The following is a 17,848-nucleotide window of genomic DNA, read 5'->3' on the forward strand; positions in this document are numbered from 1 at the left end:
TCATCAACATTTTTCTTTCTTTCTTTTTCTTAACCAAATTATCTCCGTAAAACTAACTAGAGCTGTATGATAATGGACAAAATAGTAATTATTTAAACAGCTTTTACTTCTATGTTGAGCTACTTTCCTGCTGTTGTACAAATTTTAGCATCAAAACAATCTTCAGCGCATCTTTTTGATGCTAAATATGACTAAAAGGGACCCAAAACACCTCTCTGGTTTAATTTTTGGTTATTTGTAGACACTGCAATTGACCGATTCCACCTGAATGCCTCACGTGCAGGCTGCAGTGGATGCTAGCTCGGCTAACCGTTGCACAGAGAAGCTTCTAGTCTCCATCGGTCACTGCAGCATCTCAGACAGCTGTAAGACTAAAAAATTACTTTGGAAAGAGTAAAATAAAGAGTTATAGTGTCAGATTTAACCACTTTAAAACCAGATAGTTTTATTTACACACTGGAAAAAATGCTCCTCTCAAAAAAAGAAAAAAAAAAACTTATTTCAAGGAACTTTTACCTTGAAATAAGTGGGGAACAAAAATCTGCCAACAGAACAAGTGAAAAGTGGCTTGCTAAGATTTCTTGAAATAAGATCTGATATTTAGAATATTGAGATCTTCAAATTAGCTGGGAAACTTATTTTAAGCTCTATTTTACCAGGATTGTCAAGCTTAGGTGTCTTAACCCTCCTGTTGTTCTCATTTACAGCACCAAAAAATGTTGTTGCCTTGTCTGAAAAAAATCCAGAAATTTAGCAAAAAATTTGCTGAAATTTGGGGAATTTTATAAATTCCCCAAATTTATAAAAATTTGCAAAATCTTCAGGAAGAAAAATCCTTAAGTTTTTTTTTTTTTTTTTAATCCCCAAATTTGACAAGAAATAAAAATCTAAAAATTGCAAATATAAAAAAAATGAGTAAAAATCTTCCAAAAAAATCCTAAAAATATCTAAAGTGATTCCATATACATCAGTAAAACTTCTAATATCTTCTAATAATTTCACTGGATTTTGGTTGATTTTTATGTGAATGTTCTTAAAGAAACATTTTTTAACATTTCCCGAAAAATTTTGAAAATGTTTACGTTGTCGTCTGTAAAAATATATCTATATTTTTCACATTTTTAAACTTTAAACGGGTCAATTTGATCTGCAGGACGACATGAGGGTTAAAACCTATAATTTCAAGATTATTTGACTTAACAAGCTGCGTTGTCTTAAGACAAGTCCCTCCATCTGCTGAGACATCACATGTTAAGTGAATTTATCTTAAATCAAGTGTGATGAGACATTTTGACTTAAAATAAGACCAACAGACTTGCTAAGACTTGGAGTTTTTGCAGTGCAGGGACCATTTTAAATGAACGAAGCATTTAGAACTTCATTTAGTCATCGGAAGCCAAAATTGTGATCGAGACGTGCTTCTTTTTTGCGATTAAATCTTCATTTTAGGTGCTTTTTTTGTGCAAATGTGACATCAGTATGTCAATAAACTTACTGTCTTTTAAATAAAATTAAAGAACATGTGTGCAAAAAGCCTAAAGTCTGACTAAATTTTGTTCTATCAGACTTTTTAAAATCTAAATTAGTCGTAGAAAATCATGGGAAAACAGACTTTCCTTTGTGTATCAAAAACGGTTGCAGCACGATGGATTTTAATTAATGTATATATCGCAATGTCAATGCTAAGACTTTATGCATGCATTGTTTAGATTTTTTTCTGTTTTTATTCTTTTTTTTTTCATTATTTCCAAGCGTTTTTGCAGTTGGGCTCCATTTCTGCACATATTGGTGGCCTCAAACTGCAAAGTTTCACGCTTTTATAAAGGAAAATGGCATAATTTTCTCACACAACCTGCAGAATATCTCAACAAAATTCTTGGTATTTGTTTTGTGGCGTTCCAGCTCTGATTGTGGTTCATTTCTGTGTAAATATGTGGAGATGAAAGCCATAAGGAGCAGTGAGGTGATGTTTGAAAGCCCGTCAGCTTCAGAGACACGACCGAACCCTGCTTTGTTCGGTGTTTATTTACCTCCTGACATCTCCCATCGACGTCGTGTTGATCTTGTCCATCTCTGAGGAGCAACGCCCTGCAGCCGCATGCTTTAACGTCTTCTGGCCAGCTTGTTTTTGCTAGCTTAGAGGGCGCGTTCGCACTTACAGTTTGCTGTTTTTGGTCCGAAATAGACCCAGAAAAGTCCGCTGTGTTGTGTTTCTGTCAGGCTCGCACTGCTGAGGAGCTTTATGAAGCAGCATGAAGGAGAGTTTTGGATTCCCATCATGCACAAAGCCGGAGAACTCTTTATTCAGAGGTTTTTATGCAGCTTACTTCTGCATCTCTGTTGTTTGTCCTGGAGAAATAAATCAAGCTGACGGATTAAAACGCTGCAGAGTTCACGCTAAAACATCCCCGGCATGAAGTGACTCATCAGGAGAACGCTGAAGAAACCCTTCTAATGCAGCAAAGTCTTCTGTGTGGGGATCGGGTGAAGGTTCAGCAGAGTTTCTCAACTCGCGTGGGACTAAAATCGGTCGATAATCTGTTTCCCAACTTCAGCAGAAAAACCCCCGACACACTTCTCAGCCCGCAGCGGCTCGAACATCTCGACTAAGCAGCTTTTGTTGGAGTGTAGCTGCAGAAAAGTGAAAGTTCTGGTGGATTTAGGGTAGTAGAATCAGTGTCAAAAGGTATTTCTGATGGATAAATGGTGGTAAAATCTGTCCTAAAGGAAAGTTCTGATGGATATATGAGAATAAAATCAATTTTAAAGGAAAATTCTGGTTTGTTCCAACAACTTAGTAGTATTAAACAGATTTTCTCTGTCTTGGTAATTTACCGAAAATCAGTAAAATCACTGAAAATAAGCTATTAATTGACATATCAGCTATGAATAAAATCACTCCAAAAATCTGTATTTATGCAAATACTGTTTACTGCATTTAAATCAGCAAAAATGTGATTATTTTTGCTATTATTTGAAAGAAAATTAGGGTTTTTTTAAACTGTTATTTTTTTATGTTTTCCCTGTTTTAGTGAAGACACATTAAAAATAGGTTAACTTCCATGTTGACTCTAAAAAAAAAGCACAAAACTGTCCACAAATGTCCAAAACTGATATTTTTTTTTACAAATAATTTGCTTTTTTTTTTAGAATGTTTGACCATAAAATTGCAGTTTTACTGTATTTAAAACCTGAAAAGATATACATCTAAGTCATTATTTAAAAGAAACGTTTAAGTATTATGGAGTTAATTATCACACATTTTTAGGTTTGCAAATTTAAAAAAAATAGACATCGCTCTCATGTTAAGTAGAAAGAGGAGGAGACTTGAAATCCTGAACTCGAGATGAAGAAAATTTTAATAATTGAGCCAATTTCATTCAACTAAACTCAACTAAATTCAGCTTGAATTAAAATTTTAATCAACTAATGAAGAAATATGAGTTTAAATTACACAAAATATTAAGTTGATGCAACATTATTCTGTCAACCATAAAAATAATATCTTCTATTTGATCTTTTCTTTAATTTATGCTCAATTTAGAGTGTTTTTCTTGCTTTGAGACCTGTTGACTAGTCAAAATTAAATTATCTGTTTAACCCACTGGATATTCAGTGTTTAGAAACGTCTTTATATTGAGTTTAACCATAACTTGTGTCTTTTTCTCTGATCTTCTCTGTTGTATTTACACCTAAACACACACATCTGTTCTTTTCTGCTCTTAAAGCCTCTTAAAATTTCAAACCTTCTGAAGAGTTTCAGGTTAAAACAACAACAGAAGCTTCGTCTCTCAGCTCCCTCTTTAAAAATAGCTCCTCTGCTGCGAGCCGTCGCTTCGTCACTTCAGGTGAAGTCAGGTGGTGTTAACGGAGTCGCTGAGGCTTTTTTCCCACGGTGTGAATATCACTGACTAAACAAGGGCAGCTTTAACCCCTTTGAGCATAACAATGACTTTATACCGGAGCTTTTGTGGCCTGATATTAAGTTATCGAGTCGAGTACAGGGAGGAGAAACTGTAGAGGAGGCAGCTGCTCGGCGTTTTCTGTAGGACAACGTGATAGATCGGTGGCGATTTATAGCAGCATATATCTAGAGGAGAATGAAGAAAAGGGAGCTTTAAAATCTGTCTTAGAGGTTGTTCTGCTTTTTTTTTTAAGTTTCAAGAAGCCAAAACAGTCGAATGGAGACTAGAAGCTTCTCTGTGCACGATTAACCTAGCTAGCATCCACCGCAGCCTGCATATGAGGCGTTCTGGGACAATTTCTAAAGTGTAGTGCCAGAAAATGAGGAGATTTGAGTGCAATTGTATTTATATTTTGCCTCTAGATGTTCTGAATTCAGGCTAAGATTGTCTGAGAATATTCTGTCCAAAAGAAAAGCAGATTTTTTTTTTTTTGCAAAATTTCATGAAGCCACAACAGTCTGAGTGGAAACTAGAAGCTTCTCTGTGCACAGTTAGCCTAGCTAGCATCCATCGTAGCCTGCATGTGAGGCGTTTAGGGAACATAGGTAAATTGTAGTGCCTTTTGATAAGCAGATATTCAGCAAATGAGGAGAACTGTGTCCTATTTTGTTTATACTTTTCCTCTAAATGCAGAGAATTCAGGCCAAGATATTTTCGCGTCTTATTTTGATGCAAAGATTCGTATATTAGCAAAAATGAAGCACAACATTCAAATGAAAGCAGTGCTGTTTGGTCATGAAAATCAATGAATATTTCATGTTTATTAAAAGAATCAAACAAAATCTGACAATGGAACACTGTATTTTACTTTATTCAAACTATTTTTTGGTTTCTTTCCTGTCTGAGCTGCAGTAACTGATGGAGACGAGAAGCTTCTCTGTGTACGATTAGCGTAGCTAGCATCTTCTGTAGCCTGCATATGAGATTTAAATTATAGTTTGTTATTAGAAGATTTAGATGCATTTTTATTTAGATTTAGCCTCTAAAATTCAGATCGAGATCATTTTAAGTCTTTTCTTGATGGAAATATTTGCACATTAGCGAAAATGTAGCAAACATGAAAGTGAAAGCGGCACTGTTTTGTCCCAATAGTCAACATTAATCAAAATAATTGTGAATATTTTGGCCATTATTGTTCTTTTTGACATATATAAATCTCCTGCTTTTGCACAGCGTCCTTCTAGTCCCGTCTTTGCAGGTTTAAACTCTTGAACCTCTGCAGCTTCGTGCAGCTCGTAAAAACACTCACCATTCTGCCCACTTACCCTCCTCGGCTTCAGCTCGATGTGGAAACTCGGCCGGTTGTGAAAAAGCGAGTGGATTTCCTCACTGAGCCGCTGTGGACTTTTACGGTCATGGTCGGACTGGATTTGGCTCCTTCTGTCTGGTCTTTTCCAGCACTTCGCTCTGTTTACAATCGAATCTTTGGCTTCTCTGCCTGCCGCACTAAACATTCCCAGTAACACGAGACAATCTGCTCATCTTAATGTGCTCCGATTAAGATAATAAAGACATTTTTCTTAGCATTAGTGCCGCTATGAGGCAGAGAAATGGCTCCGATTACATTTAAACTCTTCACTTTCTTAATTCCTGTCGAATATTTCTGTGTTTTTATGTTTGGTGGCAGCTTCTGATGCACCTTCTCTGTCTTCAGCAGAGACGATACAATCACAAAACAAACATTACGAGATGAGAGATTGTGGTTGTCGGACAAGATAAAGCAGTGAATCCGAGGAAAGCATCAGAGCTATAAATGTGCTGTGGACTGCAGCATCTGATTACAGATGATTTGATGAGGAGGCAATAAAAAAAAACATTGTTTTGCTCAGATTTTATCTCCGTACATGCTGCAACTTTCTGGGTTTGAAGTCAAATAAAAGCTGTAGAAATAAATTCAGTATGCGATGGAAATGCTCCTGCAGCAGGTGGAAAATGCATCATTTTTAGAGAAATACTGTTAAAAAATTCCATTTTCAGCTCATCTACATGCTGCTACACTCGAATTTTATGGTCACACGTTGTAAAAAGGACCAGTTGCTATTATTATGGCCTGTTTTATTGTATTTTTATTTTTAAACTATTAACATGTTTTTTTTAGTAATTTTACCAGTTACATGTAATTAGTAAAGCTATAAAATATTTTAAAAAATGTGCCATTTTTAATCCTCATTATACATAGCAAATTAAATATCTGTAAAATAACATTTTTTGCTAATTTAAATACAGTAAAAAATGTAATTTCACATTCCAGCATTGGAAAATAAAATGTAAAAATAGATTTTTTTTCTTGAATGTGGACATTATTTTTATTTAATGGCTTACTTTTTTAGGATTACATTTCATTTTTTATATTTTTTTGGAGTGATTTTATTCGTTGACAAGGAAATATGTAAAATTACAATTTAAAAATAATATACAAATTTTTCAATCCTTCTGTACTATTTTTCTTTAAAAGCAAATTTCTGTAAAATAAATATTTTGTACAAATTTAATCACAGTAAAATAATTTTACAGTCAAGCGTCACATTTTTTGGCATAAATTACAGATTTTTTTAGATTTTAGGGGGATTTTACTGTATAATTTTACTTTCAAATATTGTCATATATATCTTTCTAAAAGTACCGTTAAAGAACAAATTACTATTTGTGAAAACATTGATTATTGATGTCGGCATTATTTGCAGTTTTGGCTCTTTTTGTACAGTTAATGTGTAAATTATTACTTTTTTGTCTGTGATTTTTATAGATTTTATATGCAGTTCAACAAAACTGATCAAATCTGGACTACTAACAACTGTCCAGCCTTCAATATATGTAATTTTTCCATGAAATGACAGCAAAGATCTGCAAAATAAGGATTATTTTTCAGATGTACATATCATAAAAATGGTAGACGAAACAAAAACTGTAGAAACAAGTTGGATTTGTGATGGCAGATGAAAAACGCTTCTTGTCTGGATGAAACATTTGCATTTGTAGGAAAGGTTTCGGTTAAATGTGTGGATCGGAGGAGCAGCTAACGGATTTAAGGCGGTATTTTCTCCCTTTCTTGATTTACTATGAAAGACTAATTGAGAGAATTCCTCTCCGCCGCCGTGACCTGCGGCTCCAGAAATAGCGTTTCACGGGTTTGGTGTGGGAAAAGTGAAGTGGGTCGTTTGTGCGAAGACCTGATTAGATTAGCTTTGATTAGATTCGCCGTCTGAGCGCAGCGTCCTCGGGGAGAAAAGGTGGCGCTGGGCTGGTTTCCGCTAATAATGAGCTAAATTAACCGGCAGACACATGATTTATTCATGGCAAACAGGTGTGACGTGACAGGTGTTACCACCGACTTTATCTGATTTTCTTCCTCCTCTCATCACAACTCCAGGAAAGTTGCTAATTGGGTCTCGGGGTTTATTTTTTTCTTAAATTATTAACAATTAACAATCCCCTTCTGCTGGGAGTCTTCAGTGAAAAGAACATTTTACTTCAACCTTTATTTAGAAGTCACTTAAAAAGAAAACAGTGCTTTCCAGTGAAAAAAAACAAAAACAAGAATACATATAAGACAGGCAGACATATTAGCAACTTAAATCCTGCACTGTAAAAAAAGAAAAATGGTGCAAATCTGGAAGCAAAGTGCCAGAAAGAAATATGTAAAAATATGTAGGCTACTGTACTGTTCCACAACTGTAACAAATGTAAAAATAGCAGAAAATATCTGTATGACAATTATATTTTAGCTAATTTAAGTACAACGAAACTGTGTAATTCTATTGTAAAAGAAAGAATTACTATAAATGTGGACAATCTTTACAGTTTTCCTTGTTTTTTTTCAACAGTTTTCTGTCATGCGCATCATTTTTCTTTCAAATAACAGCAAATATGTGTGGAATAATAATATATTTGGCACATTTATAAGGCATAAAAAAGAAAGCCTAGTTTTACTCTCAGATGTTGTAAAAAAGTTCATTACTATTTATCAAATACAGACTTTTGATGTGGACATTTTTGCAGTTTCGGTATTTATTTCATGGTTATCACTTAAATTTATACTTTTGTCTGATTTTACTAGATCATATTTATTTTGAAAATATCTGTAATGTGATCATATTTTTGATTAATTTAACAGTGTCGTAATTTTATGTTATGGACAGACTCTTTGGTCAAAGTTCCACATTTTGCAGATGATGTTATTCTGGTACTATGGCAATTTGAGTGCAAAGCTCCAAGTCTAAGGTTCTTTTTGCTGGAAACTGGTGGATTACTCGCTGGAAAAATTTAGACTATCATGGTGAAGATGAGATGGATTTACCAGCTCAAACCTTAGCTTGTGGTCATGAGGTCTGGAAGTTTTCTCTGTCGGGTTGATGTGGACATTTTGCAGTTTCGGCCTGTTTAATTTCTGGTTCTCATGTGAATTGTGCTTTATTATACGATTTTACGAGATGATCTTTCTTTCAAATAAGAGCAAATATCTGGAATATTTTTTTAGTTAATTTAACAGTGTCATAATTTTGTGGTTGTGGACAGAGTCTGAAGGTTTGTGAACTTCAGCGTCGTGTTTCGATTTTTTGCAGACGATGTGATTCTGTTCGCTTCATTAAGGTTTAAAGCTCCAAGTCGGAGGTTCTGTGATTGAAACTCATCAATTATTTCCTGGGAAAATGGAGCAGCGTTGGCAGTAATTTGGCCATTTTACCAGACCGTCGTTGTAGAGATGAGATGGATTTCAAACTTTCACTCGTGGTCATGAGCTCCAGAAGTTTCCTCTGCAGGATTGATGGTTCAGCTTTGGAGATTAGCATGAGGAGTTCGGACATCAAGGGTGTCGCCTCAAAAAGAGTCGGTTCAAATGATTCAGCATCTGATTAGGAGGCTTTCTCCTTGGCGCCTTCTTTTGGAGGTTTTCCGAGCAGCCAGCGTTAGATCCAGAGCTCACTCAAGGGATTATATATCTCATCCGACCCGGGAACACCTCGGGATTCCCAAGGAGGAACTGGAAACCACTGCTGGGAGAGGAATGTCCTCCTTAGTCTGCTGCAACCACAACCAAAGTCTACATGAGTAGCAGGAAATGGGTCATTTAAGCTTCAAGTTTGCTTTTTGCCTGGATGTCAAAGTCTATTTACGTTTTAACGTTGGCCACAGCGACATTTTATCGGTCGTTGTGGACGTCTAAAGATCTATGACTAAGTGTGACATCTGCTGTATTGTAACCAGAACTACATGGCTGTCATTTCCAGCACTGTGGTTGGAAATGTTTTTGTTGTTTTAGCCTTTATTCTGCCAAATAAATCCTAATAGGAGTTAAAATCTCACTTTAACTGGTGTTTAAATCTACATACAGTGGATTATGCTGAGATTTTGAGCTTTTTTTCCTTTGATTACAAGCTTTTTTCTGACTATTGGACAGAAAATACACACTTGGCAGTTTCTGTTACTGCAGTTTTTCACTGTGCATTTGTGGATTGTAATTACAGTACATTATATGTGTTTAAAGGCAGCTTTCTTCGTTTTTTTCTGATATTCTGACCCAGAAATCTCCACTTCAGCTCTGCTTACGTCCACCAAACTTTCCATTTTTATTCATATTTATGATCTGAAAGGTTTTGCAGAACGGTTTGCTTGTTTATCACCCACAGTCTGATTTATTGATGCTTTTATTCCTAAAAACAAGGCGACGATTGGGTTTTTATGGTTGTTGACAGTATATGTTGATTGATGGAGTGATAAACAGAGAGAAACATTTGACTTTAATGTCCTAAACAAATGGAAGAAAAGGATTTTGAAGCTGATTTTATATAAAAATGTAGATTTCCGCACTTGAAATTGGTGCATTTAAATTCATATTACCTCATTTAAGGAGACTTTCACTACAAAAGATCATTTTCCTCTTGTAAGTAATCTATTTGGGCAGTTAATCTTAATGTCCGTTAGTTAAAAAATTTGATTCTGTTTACATTTCGTGGAAAAAACAATCCATATATGTAAAACTACTTCAGTTTTAAGTCATATATTTGTGTCTCTGTTGGTTTTCCTTGCAGTTTAGTTGGTTTTCTGAGCAAAACGATACCCTGAACACACTGAAAAAAGAAAATCTCCACTTCAGCTGCACTTACATCCACCAAACTTTCCACTGTTATTCACATCTATGTTTTTAAGAAGCATGGTTTGCTTGTTTATCACCCGCAGTCTGATTTATTGATCCTTTTATTCCTAAAAACAAGGCGACGATAATTGGGTTTTTATGGTTGTTGACAGTATATGTTGATTGATGGAGTGATAAAGAGATAAACATTTGACTTTAATGTCTTCAACAAATGGAAGAAAAGGATTTTATAGCTGGTTTTATTGAATATTCAGATTTCTGCTTTTGAAGTCACTGCTAATTGGTGCATTTATTTCAGTTTAACGTGCTATAATTGTGTCTCTGTTGGTTTTTCTTGCAGTTTAGTTGGTTTTCTTGGCAAAACAACCTCCTGAATACACTGAAAAAGGAAAGAGCTGTGCAGTAGTGAGCCCATTAGCATATTTAACAAATAAAACCGTAGCAGCTCTGGTCTGATCGGTAGATTCTCAGCGGTCGCCGGCGGCTGTCGCTGCAGTAATTTATTCATTGAACAGGTGAAGGGAAGGCGAGGCGTCGGCCCACTAATGAAAACTCAAATCCCTCCGACTGCTGTAAATTGGTTTCGGAGGTGTCGAGTGTCTCCCGACACGCCTTCACCCCCTTTTTTTTCTCCTCACCCTTCCTCCCACCAGTCGCACACAAACGCACTCGTGAGCTTCCGTCCTCCAGCTCCTTGTCTTCAAGGACAAACACTCCGACACGTGTCCGAAGACGAGCAGCGTTTGTGGGGCAGCTCTGAGGCCGACGGACCCCGTCTGTGGATCCTCACATTTAAAATTTATCACAGAGATTATTGATGATGATAAAGTCAATTTGTTTTTACTTATAGCAGAATTATGGCGGCTCAGTGGCCGTCGACGGCATATTCAGTCAACACTATGTAAGAAAATACTTTAAAAATGATGCAAAAACTGTAAATAGTAGGGCTGGCCTGAATGGTGGTTTCTGGCCTCCGGATATTCAGACCCTATTAAAGACGAATATCCGAATATTCGTTACGCCCCGTAACGTCCGATGGGGGGGGGGCGGTGGCTTGTGGTGGAGACGGCCCGAATATTCGGATCCGTTCATCTGGTCTCTTGGGTCCAAATTTTGCCTTCGTTTTGTCGTCAGTTAAACTGTAGAATTCCCAAACAGCGGAGGTCTTCAGCATCTTGTCTTGTGTTTATGCAACGAAGTGAAGCGTGACGTCAGAGTCTGCAGCCACCCGGCCATTCGGGTGGTGGTAAGAAACATGAATGGAGGAGCCAAGATGAGCCGAACACGACGGAATGAGCCGAAGTGGACCGAAGGTGAAGGGAAGACGGGGGCGAATATTCGGATACCAAAATTAATATCTGGATACTGCCGTAGCGAATGGATATTCAGATATTCGGGATATTCGGGTCCAGCCCTAGTAAATAGAATGGGGGGGACAACACATCTGTCAAATATTAACTTTTTTTGGCTGATTTAAATAGTTATTTTTATGCTTGTTCTTTTATTTCATTGAACAGTCAACATGTAAATTTGTAGTTTTTTCTGTGCTCATGCTGCATATTATCTGACAAAATTACAGCTAAAACAACAACAAACGATAAAAACATTGCATTTTTTATATCTTATGTACAATTTTGACCAGTTTTATGCATTTAACATGTAAATTTATCACTTTTTCCAGTGATTTAATTCCGTTTTAACTGTAATTTGACAAAATATTAGACAGCACCAGAAAAATTAATTATTGCACATTTACAGATTAAATACGGCACTGTGTTGAAATATTACACATTAGATTAAAATTTTTGACTGAAAAAGGAAAAAAAATTGCACGTTACATGAGGATTTTCTGGTTTCTGTCATGATAAAAGCAGATAAAAGAAAAAAAAAGTTCAGAGCTTTTATTCCTAAATAAAAAATGGCATAAATGATTTCTTTTTCTGACTTTTCACAGTATGTTGTGATTCATGAGGTGAATTAAATAGCTATTTAAAACAATTCAAATTAAAAATGTTGAACTTTAATGTCTAAAACTATTAAAAGAAGGATTTTGAAAGAATGACTTGTAAAAATACAGGTTTTTAATGTGGACATTATGTGTAGGTAGGCCTGATTATTTACAGTCAACGTGTAAATTAATCATTTTTTTTCTGTGATTTTTACTAAGTATTAGCTGTAATTTAACCAAACAGGGAATATCTGTAACATTACGGTTAAAATAATATTTACAATCCTAAATATAGACCCTTTTTTCTTTTAAATAATGGAAAATATCTGTAAAAATTATGGTTTTTACTGATATAAATGCAGTAAAAAATGGTGTCATTTTACTGCTTTAAAATAGTGGCAAATACCTGTAAAAAAAAAATTTAACTTTTTACTAATTTAAATGCAGTAAAAATGGTGTAATTTTACTGTTAAATTTGTAGTTCCAGTCAGAAGTCATTAAGCACCACACAAGTCTTTGTCATGGTGCCTGTTTGGGGCATCTGGAGCATTTTTAAATGAGTATCCTATAAATTACTTCTTTTTCTGTGATTTTTGCTCATATTTACCAGTAATTTCACAAAATGTGTAAAATCAGTTAAAAATACAGTTAAAGTTTTAAAGACATTCATGTGTTACAGTGAAGTTTTGCTGAGTTTTTTACTGCTGCTGTCCGTTAAAAGCGTAGAAATCCTCCAACTCCTCGTTTCCTGGAGGGAAATATGGAGACTGAAACTCTCCTCCAGGCTCAGAAAACCAGTCTGGAACTTTCACCGCAAACATTTTCCCACAACTGATTTCATGCTTCGTTTGATATGCGTGCCGGAGATTTAAAAGTGGGAAAACATTTACTGAGGCGAGACAAGAGGAGGGAGACGGAGATGTTTGGTTTTTCCAGGATTTTAGCGGAGCAAACAAATTAAATAAATTCAATAGTGCACCTGGAAAATACAATATTGCACATTACATTGATATGTTATAGGTGAAAATAAAATATTATACTTGGAAAAATAACATACTGCACCTGAAAAATTAAATATTGTACCTAAAACGTTAAGTATCCCACCTGGAAATGGAAATATTGCTTGTGAAAAGTGAAATGTAACACCTGCATAAGGAAATACTGGACAGGAAGTTGGAATATTGCACCTGGAAAAATGCAGTATTCCACATTACATCGGTGTGTTTAAACAACATCTTTCACAGGATGCTGAACCTGACGCTGAACAAACCGTTTATGAAGCTAATACTGAGGAAGCCACTGATAGCTGGATCACTGATAACGTTAAGCCATCTATTTTGTGGTCGTTTGCTCGGAGAATCTTAATCCCGTTTGTTTTCCTGGACTCCAACCTGCCTCTACAAGCATCAACACCACCTTCCCTCCTCTGACTGGTGATTCAGCATCTCCTGAACCGCCTGAACCTCCCTTTAAAGCTCCACAAAGGGCCGGAGCTGTGCACCTTTGTGCTGCTTTTCGGTGCCTCTAATCTCCCCTGCAGCCTTCGGTCTCCAGGAGTCAGACTCGGGTCATGGGAACTCACAGCTGCTCGTCGGGCCTCCTGCGGTCGACAGACGGCGAACTCCAGCGCCGTTTGTTTGCAAGAAAAAAGTCCAAGCTTCGCACCTGAAACAATCCGAGGAGCTGCAGTTTGTTGGTGTTGGAAAGTAGGGCAGAGTGTGCAGCCACGCTGGGCTTCAACGCACAACGATCACACAACACAGCAAACCGAGGTGTAATTAGTGGGACTGTGGTGGTACTTAACGAGGATCTCTGGAAATGAGCTCCACCTCAGCAGATTAAAGCGTCAAATCGAGGAAAGTCCTGAATGTTTGTCACTGAAACGCGTCTCAGGTGTTCAGTTTGGTTAGTTCTGATTAGATTAACAGAAGATTCATTCTGGGTTTTGAGTAATTTGACAGAAAAGACTCAAGAATCTAAACTTTCTAACGTTTCATCCTGTTTCCAGAACTACGTGTTGAAGCTTTCCAACTCTTAGACTCTAATTTATGTAACCGTTTAAACACCGTCAAAGAAGAAATTACACTTTGGAATGATAGAGATTTTAAGCACAAGTTCTGGTTGGAGCTCATTAAGCATCACATAAGTCTTTGTCATGGTACCCATTGTGTTGAAGTTGTGCACATGAAACGTACAATATTGCGTAATCATGACATTTTACCAAACCCAATCTAGGTCATTCCACCGCCTAACCTCAACCAACCTTTGTTTCTGACCAACTTGACACAAAAGTCTCAAGAATCTGAACTTTCTGTGGTAATGTTTGTAGCTTCAGCCTGTTTCCAGAACCAAGTCTTGAATTTTTCCAACTCTTGACTCAAATTTATTTTGCCAACTTTGTTGTGTTGCACTGTTGAGCCTATTTTGATAAAAATGTCTTCAACATGTCGATATTCAGTGCAGGAATCCTAATTTCAACCTTCCTGTGCAACTGAACAGTATTTCCAGGTGTGTTTTGAGGATAGTTTCTAAAGGATCATAACACAAAAAAGTTTCTAATCAACGTATCTTTGCTGCTGAGCTTCACATATGTAGATGAGATGAGATTTTGCACCCTGATAACCCAGAAAATGAAGGAGAAATTTCAGTCGTATATGAACCCAAATCATGACGTTTTCCCAAACCCTGACCAAGTCATTTCGCCGCCTAACCTCAACCAAACTTTGTGGTTGAGCATCTTGGCAGAAAAGTCTGAAGAGCCTAAACTTTCCGTGGTCGTGTTCGTAGTTTGAACCTGATTCCTAAACTAAGGCTTGAAGCTTTCGATGTGTTGCACTGTTTGTCATATTTTACTAAATGATAGAAGGAAAGGGTTCAACATGTTGATATTCAGTTCAGGAATCCAAATTTCAACCTTTCTGTGCATCTAAACTGCATTTTCAGGTGTTTTTTGAGGGTAGTTTCTAAAGGAACAAATCAGAAAATGGTTTCTAGTTGACGCGTCTTTGCTGCTCTGCTTCACTTAGATTATATGACAGGAGATTGATCACCTTTATATCCCAGAAAATGAAGGAGAAGCTTCAGTTATGCAGCTAAACAGTCATATTTTAACCCAAATCATGACGTTTTCCCAAACCCTAACCAAGTCATTTTGCTGCCAGACCTCATCCAAACTTAATTTTTGAGCATCTTGTTAATTTTTGCGTTCTTGTTTCCTTATGTCCAGGGAACAAACCAAGCACCACGACGCTTCATTTACGAAGATATGTTGCAACATGTTTTCTCTTTATTGAAAAACGTGTTGATTTCGATAGTATTTCAGTGAGTTGTTCAGCCCTTCTGTGGTATTTTGCAAGAAACCCTTAGCAGCGCTGATTCCATCATCCTCCAACACTTGACCCTGAAGGCTCAGAGCCAGATCCCCGCGGGGACGAGCTGAGAAATGAATTTCCCCATCGGATGATCGATGCATTAACACACAAAATGCCCTTGAGCAAGTCATCAAACCCCAGTTCCAGGAGCTCCGTCTGTCCCCGCGGAGCTGACGAAACAGGGCTCAGTTTTTGGCCCGGAAAGCGGATTATCATCATAATAAGGCGGGGGAAATGTGAAGAAAGTGTGCTGTGGTGGTTTCCAGGTGAATGTGTTGCTGCCACTGGTTAACCAGCCTGGAGGCTAATCAGTGACAGCAGTGTGGGAACAGGACTGACTTTCCCACACTTACTCACCTTCAACATATGACTGTGTGAGTCTGTTTATGAGTGACGGCGTCTCCTATCTGAGTTTCTGTGCAAACTCTTGAAGTGTCTGAGTGTGTTTTTCTGTATGAGTTTGAACTGCGATAACCTCTGACCTCCTGTTTCTGTTTCAGAGAGCGTACACGGTGATAGTGGAGGCCTGGGACCGAGACAACGGCACCCACAGCAATGGTAAGACGCAGTTAACCCTCCAAAACCCAAACAGATTCTGGGTTCTGAATCATTTTCCCCAACAATATAAAGTCCTGAACCTCCATGGAAACAGAACAACCATGAAGAAGAACTCAGAAAAGTCTCCTGTGCAGTTATAACACCATAAATCACAGAAAAACCAAATAAAAGTTGAATTTCTTTGATTACTATTCAACAAAAATGAAAAAAAAATGTCCCACAGATGCTACCAACGCTTGAAAAAGGTGGCTCTACATACTAAAGATAGTCTGTCTACATTTTTACATCCTAACATCTATAGAAAGATGTTTCACCATGCTGATCTTGTTGTTGAAAAACAGCAGAAACATTTCTGAGTAGCTTTGTTCCTGTTGACAGACATTTACACGATGTGCTAAGAAATTACCAGTGTGTGTAAGAACTCCCAAAAAAAGGAAACGCTTAAAAAAATGTTACGTAGTGAGAAAAATTAGTAGGATTTTGGGTGAAACTGATGTTAAACATGAGTCTTTTGCCCTGATGTGAACAGATTTTCCACTTGGACTGCAGGCAGTTCATGCTAATTAGCACTGTGAAGGTTTAGCTAGCAACGGGCACCATGACAAGGTCTTCTGTGTCGGGTAATGGTACCTACCAAAAAAAATGTTTGTTTTTTTTTACAGTGTAGCCCAAAAGGAACTGCATTTACTGGCTTTAGGTCCTAGATCTTGCTGTTGAAAAGTAGCAAAGCGTAACATGCTAAGGAAAGTGTGTTGAGGAAACTGACAAAAGCGAACGTGTAAAATGTGGTGTTTACTAAGAAAAAGATTTTGGGTGCAACTGATTTAAAATGTGAGTGTTTAGCCCAGATATGAACTGGTAAATGTATTTCTAATTCAGATTTTCCACTTGGACTACAGACACTTCATGCTAGCAAGCATTGTAGCGGTTTAGCTAGCAACGGGCACCACGACAAGGTCTTCTGTGCTGTTAATAATACCCACCAAAATTAATGTTTGAGGTGTATTTTCCTGACTTTAGGTCCTAGATCTTGGTGTTGAAAAATAAGACTATGGGACTGACAACAGGTAACCATTAAAATGTTATTTTGTGAGAAAAAGTTTTTTTTTTTGGGGTGCAGCCAACGTGAAACCCTGATATGAACTGGTGAATGTGTCAGATTGTGAATCAAAACTCATTAATCAAGTGAGAACAGATGACGTGCATGAGAACGCCGCCTGGAAAGTCTTACCGTTGACCGTGTGAACCGTTGAGATACCTGAAAGGCCGCTGAGCTCGTTTACAACCTGCCTGCACACAGCTTTGTTAGTATTCAGCTGCCTCCTGTTTGCACATGCTCCTCTGATCTCAGGTCTGTTTTTCTGCAGCGCTCCGAGGGAGGAAGGTTAATCAAGGGATGTAATCTGTGATAGAACAGCGCTTCGTTAGGTGTTGGCTTCCTTCAAAGACAACATGATTTAGGATGCTGTGACCTCACCCATCTTCCTCCCCACCGGCAGCAGCTCCTTTGTTGTGTTTCAGTGCCACCAACGTAGAAATCCAGATTCTAATCTCGCCTTAACGTTCACAGAAATGGCTCCAGATTCATTAATTTTGCTCCTGTGCTGCTGTTTCTGTATCAGATGTTGCTGTAGAGGCAATAGATCACAGTCAGAGTTGGAGTTTTTAGCCCAAACAGCTTCCAGAACTGGGTGTGAATCCAGCTTGTAATGTTTTTCATCGCTCAGAACGGGACTTTGTGGGGTGAGGACGTGGTCATATTCAGTCTGCGTCACCTTGTTCAACAGAAATGTGTGTTTTTGCTTGAGTAAACGAAACTACAGGCGCAACTCTCTCAATCTCCGTTCTTATCTTTCTGGCGCAGATGGTTTTCCTTTGGCGCTGCCTAAAACATCTTTGGGGCAACGCCAAA

General features: G+C 37.4%; 1 protein-coding gene across 2 annotated transcripts in view; it reads left to right on the forward strand.

The window, feature by feature from the left end:
- LOC110949695 (protein jagged-2-like) overlaps positions 1-17,848 on the forward strand; it is an 81,242-nt gene that overhangs the window by 11,835 nt on the left and 51,559 nt on the right. For both annotated transcript variants that reach the window (XM_022191868.2, XM_022191869.2), the window contains exon 3: positions 15,879-15,936. In XM_022191868.2, coding sequence (XP_022047560.2) covers positions 15,879-15,936 — 58 coding nt within the window. The remainder of the gene's footprint in view (positions 1-15,878; positions 15,937-17,848) is intronic.

Source organism: Acanthochromis polyacanthus, chromosome 1, assembly GCF_021347895.1.
Source record: "Acanthochromis polyacanthus isolate Apoly-LR-REF ecotype Palm Island chromosome 1, KAUST_Apoly_ChrSc, whole genome shotgun sequence".
Classification (NCBI taxonomy): Eukaryota; Metazoa; Chordata; class Actinopteri; family Pomacentridae; genus Acanthochromis; species Acanthochromis polyacanthus.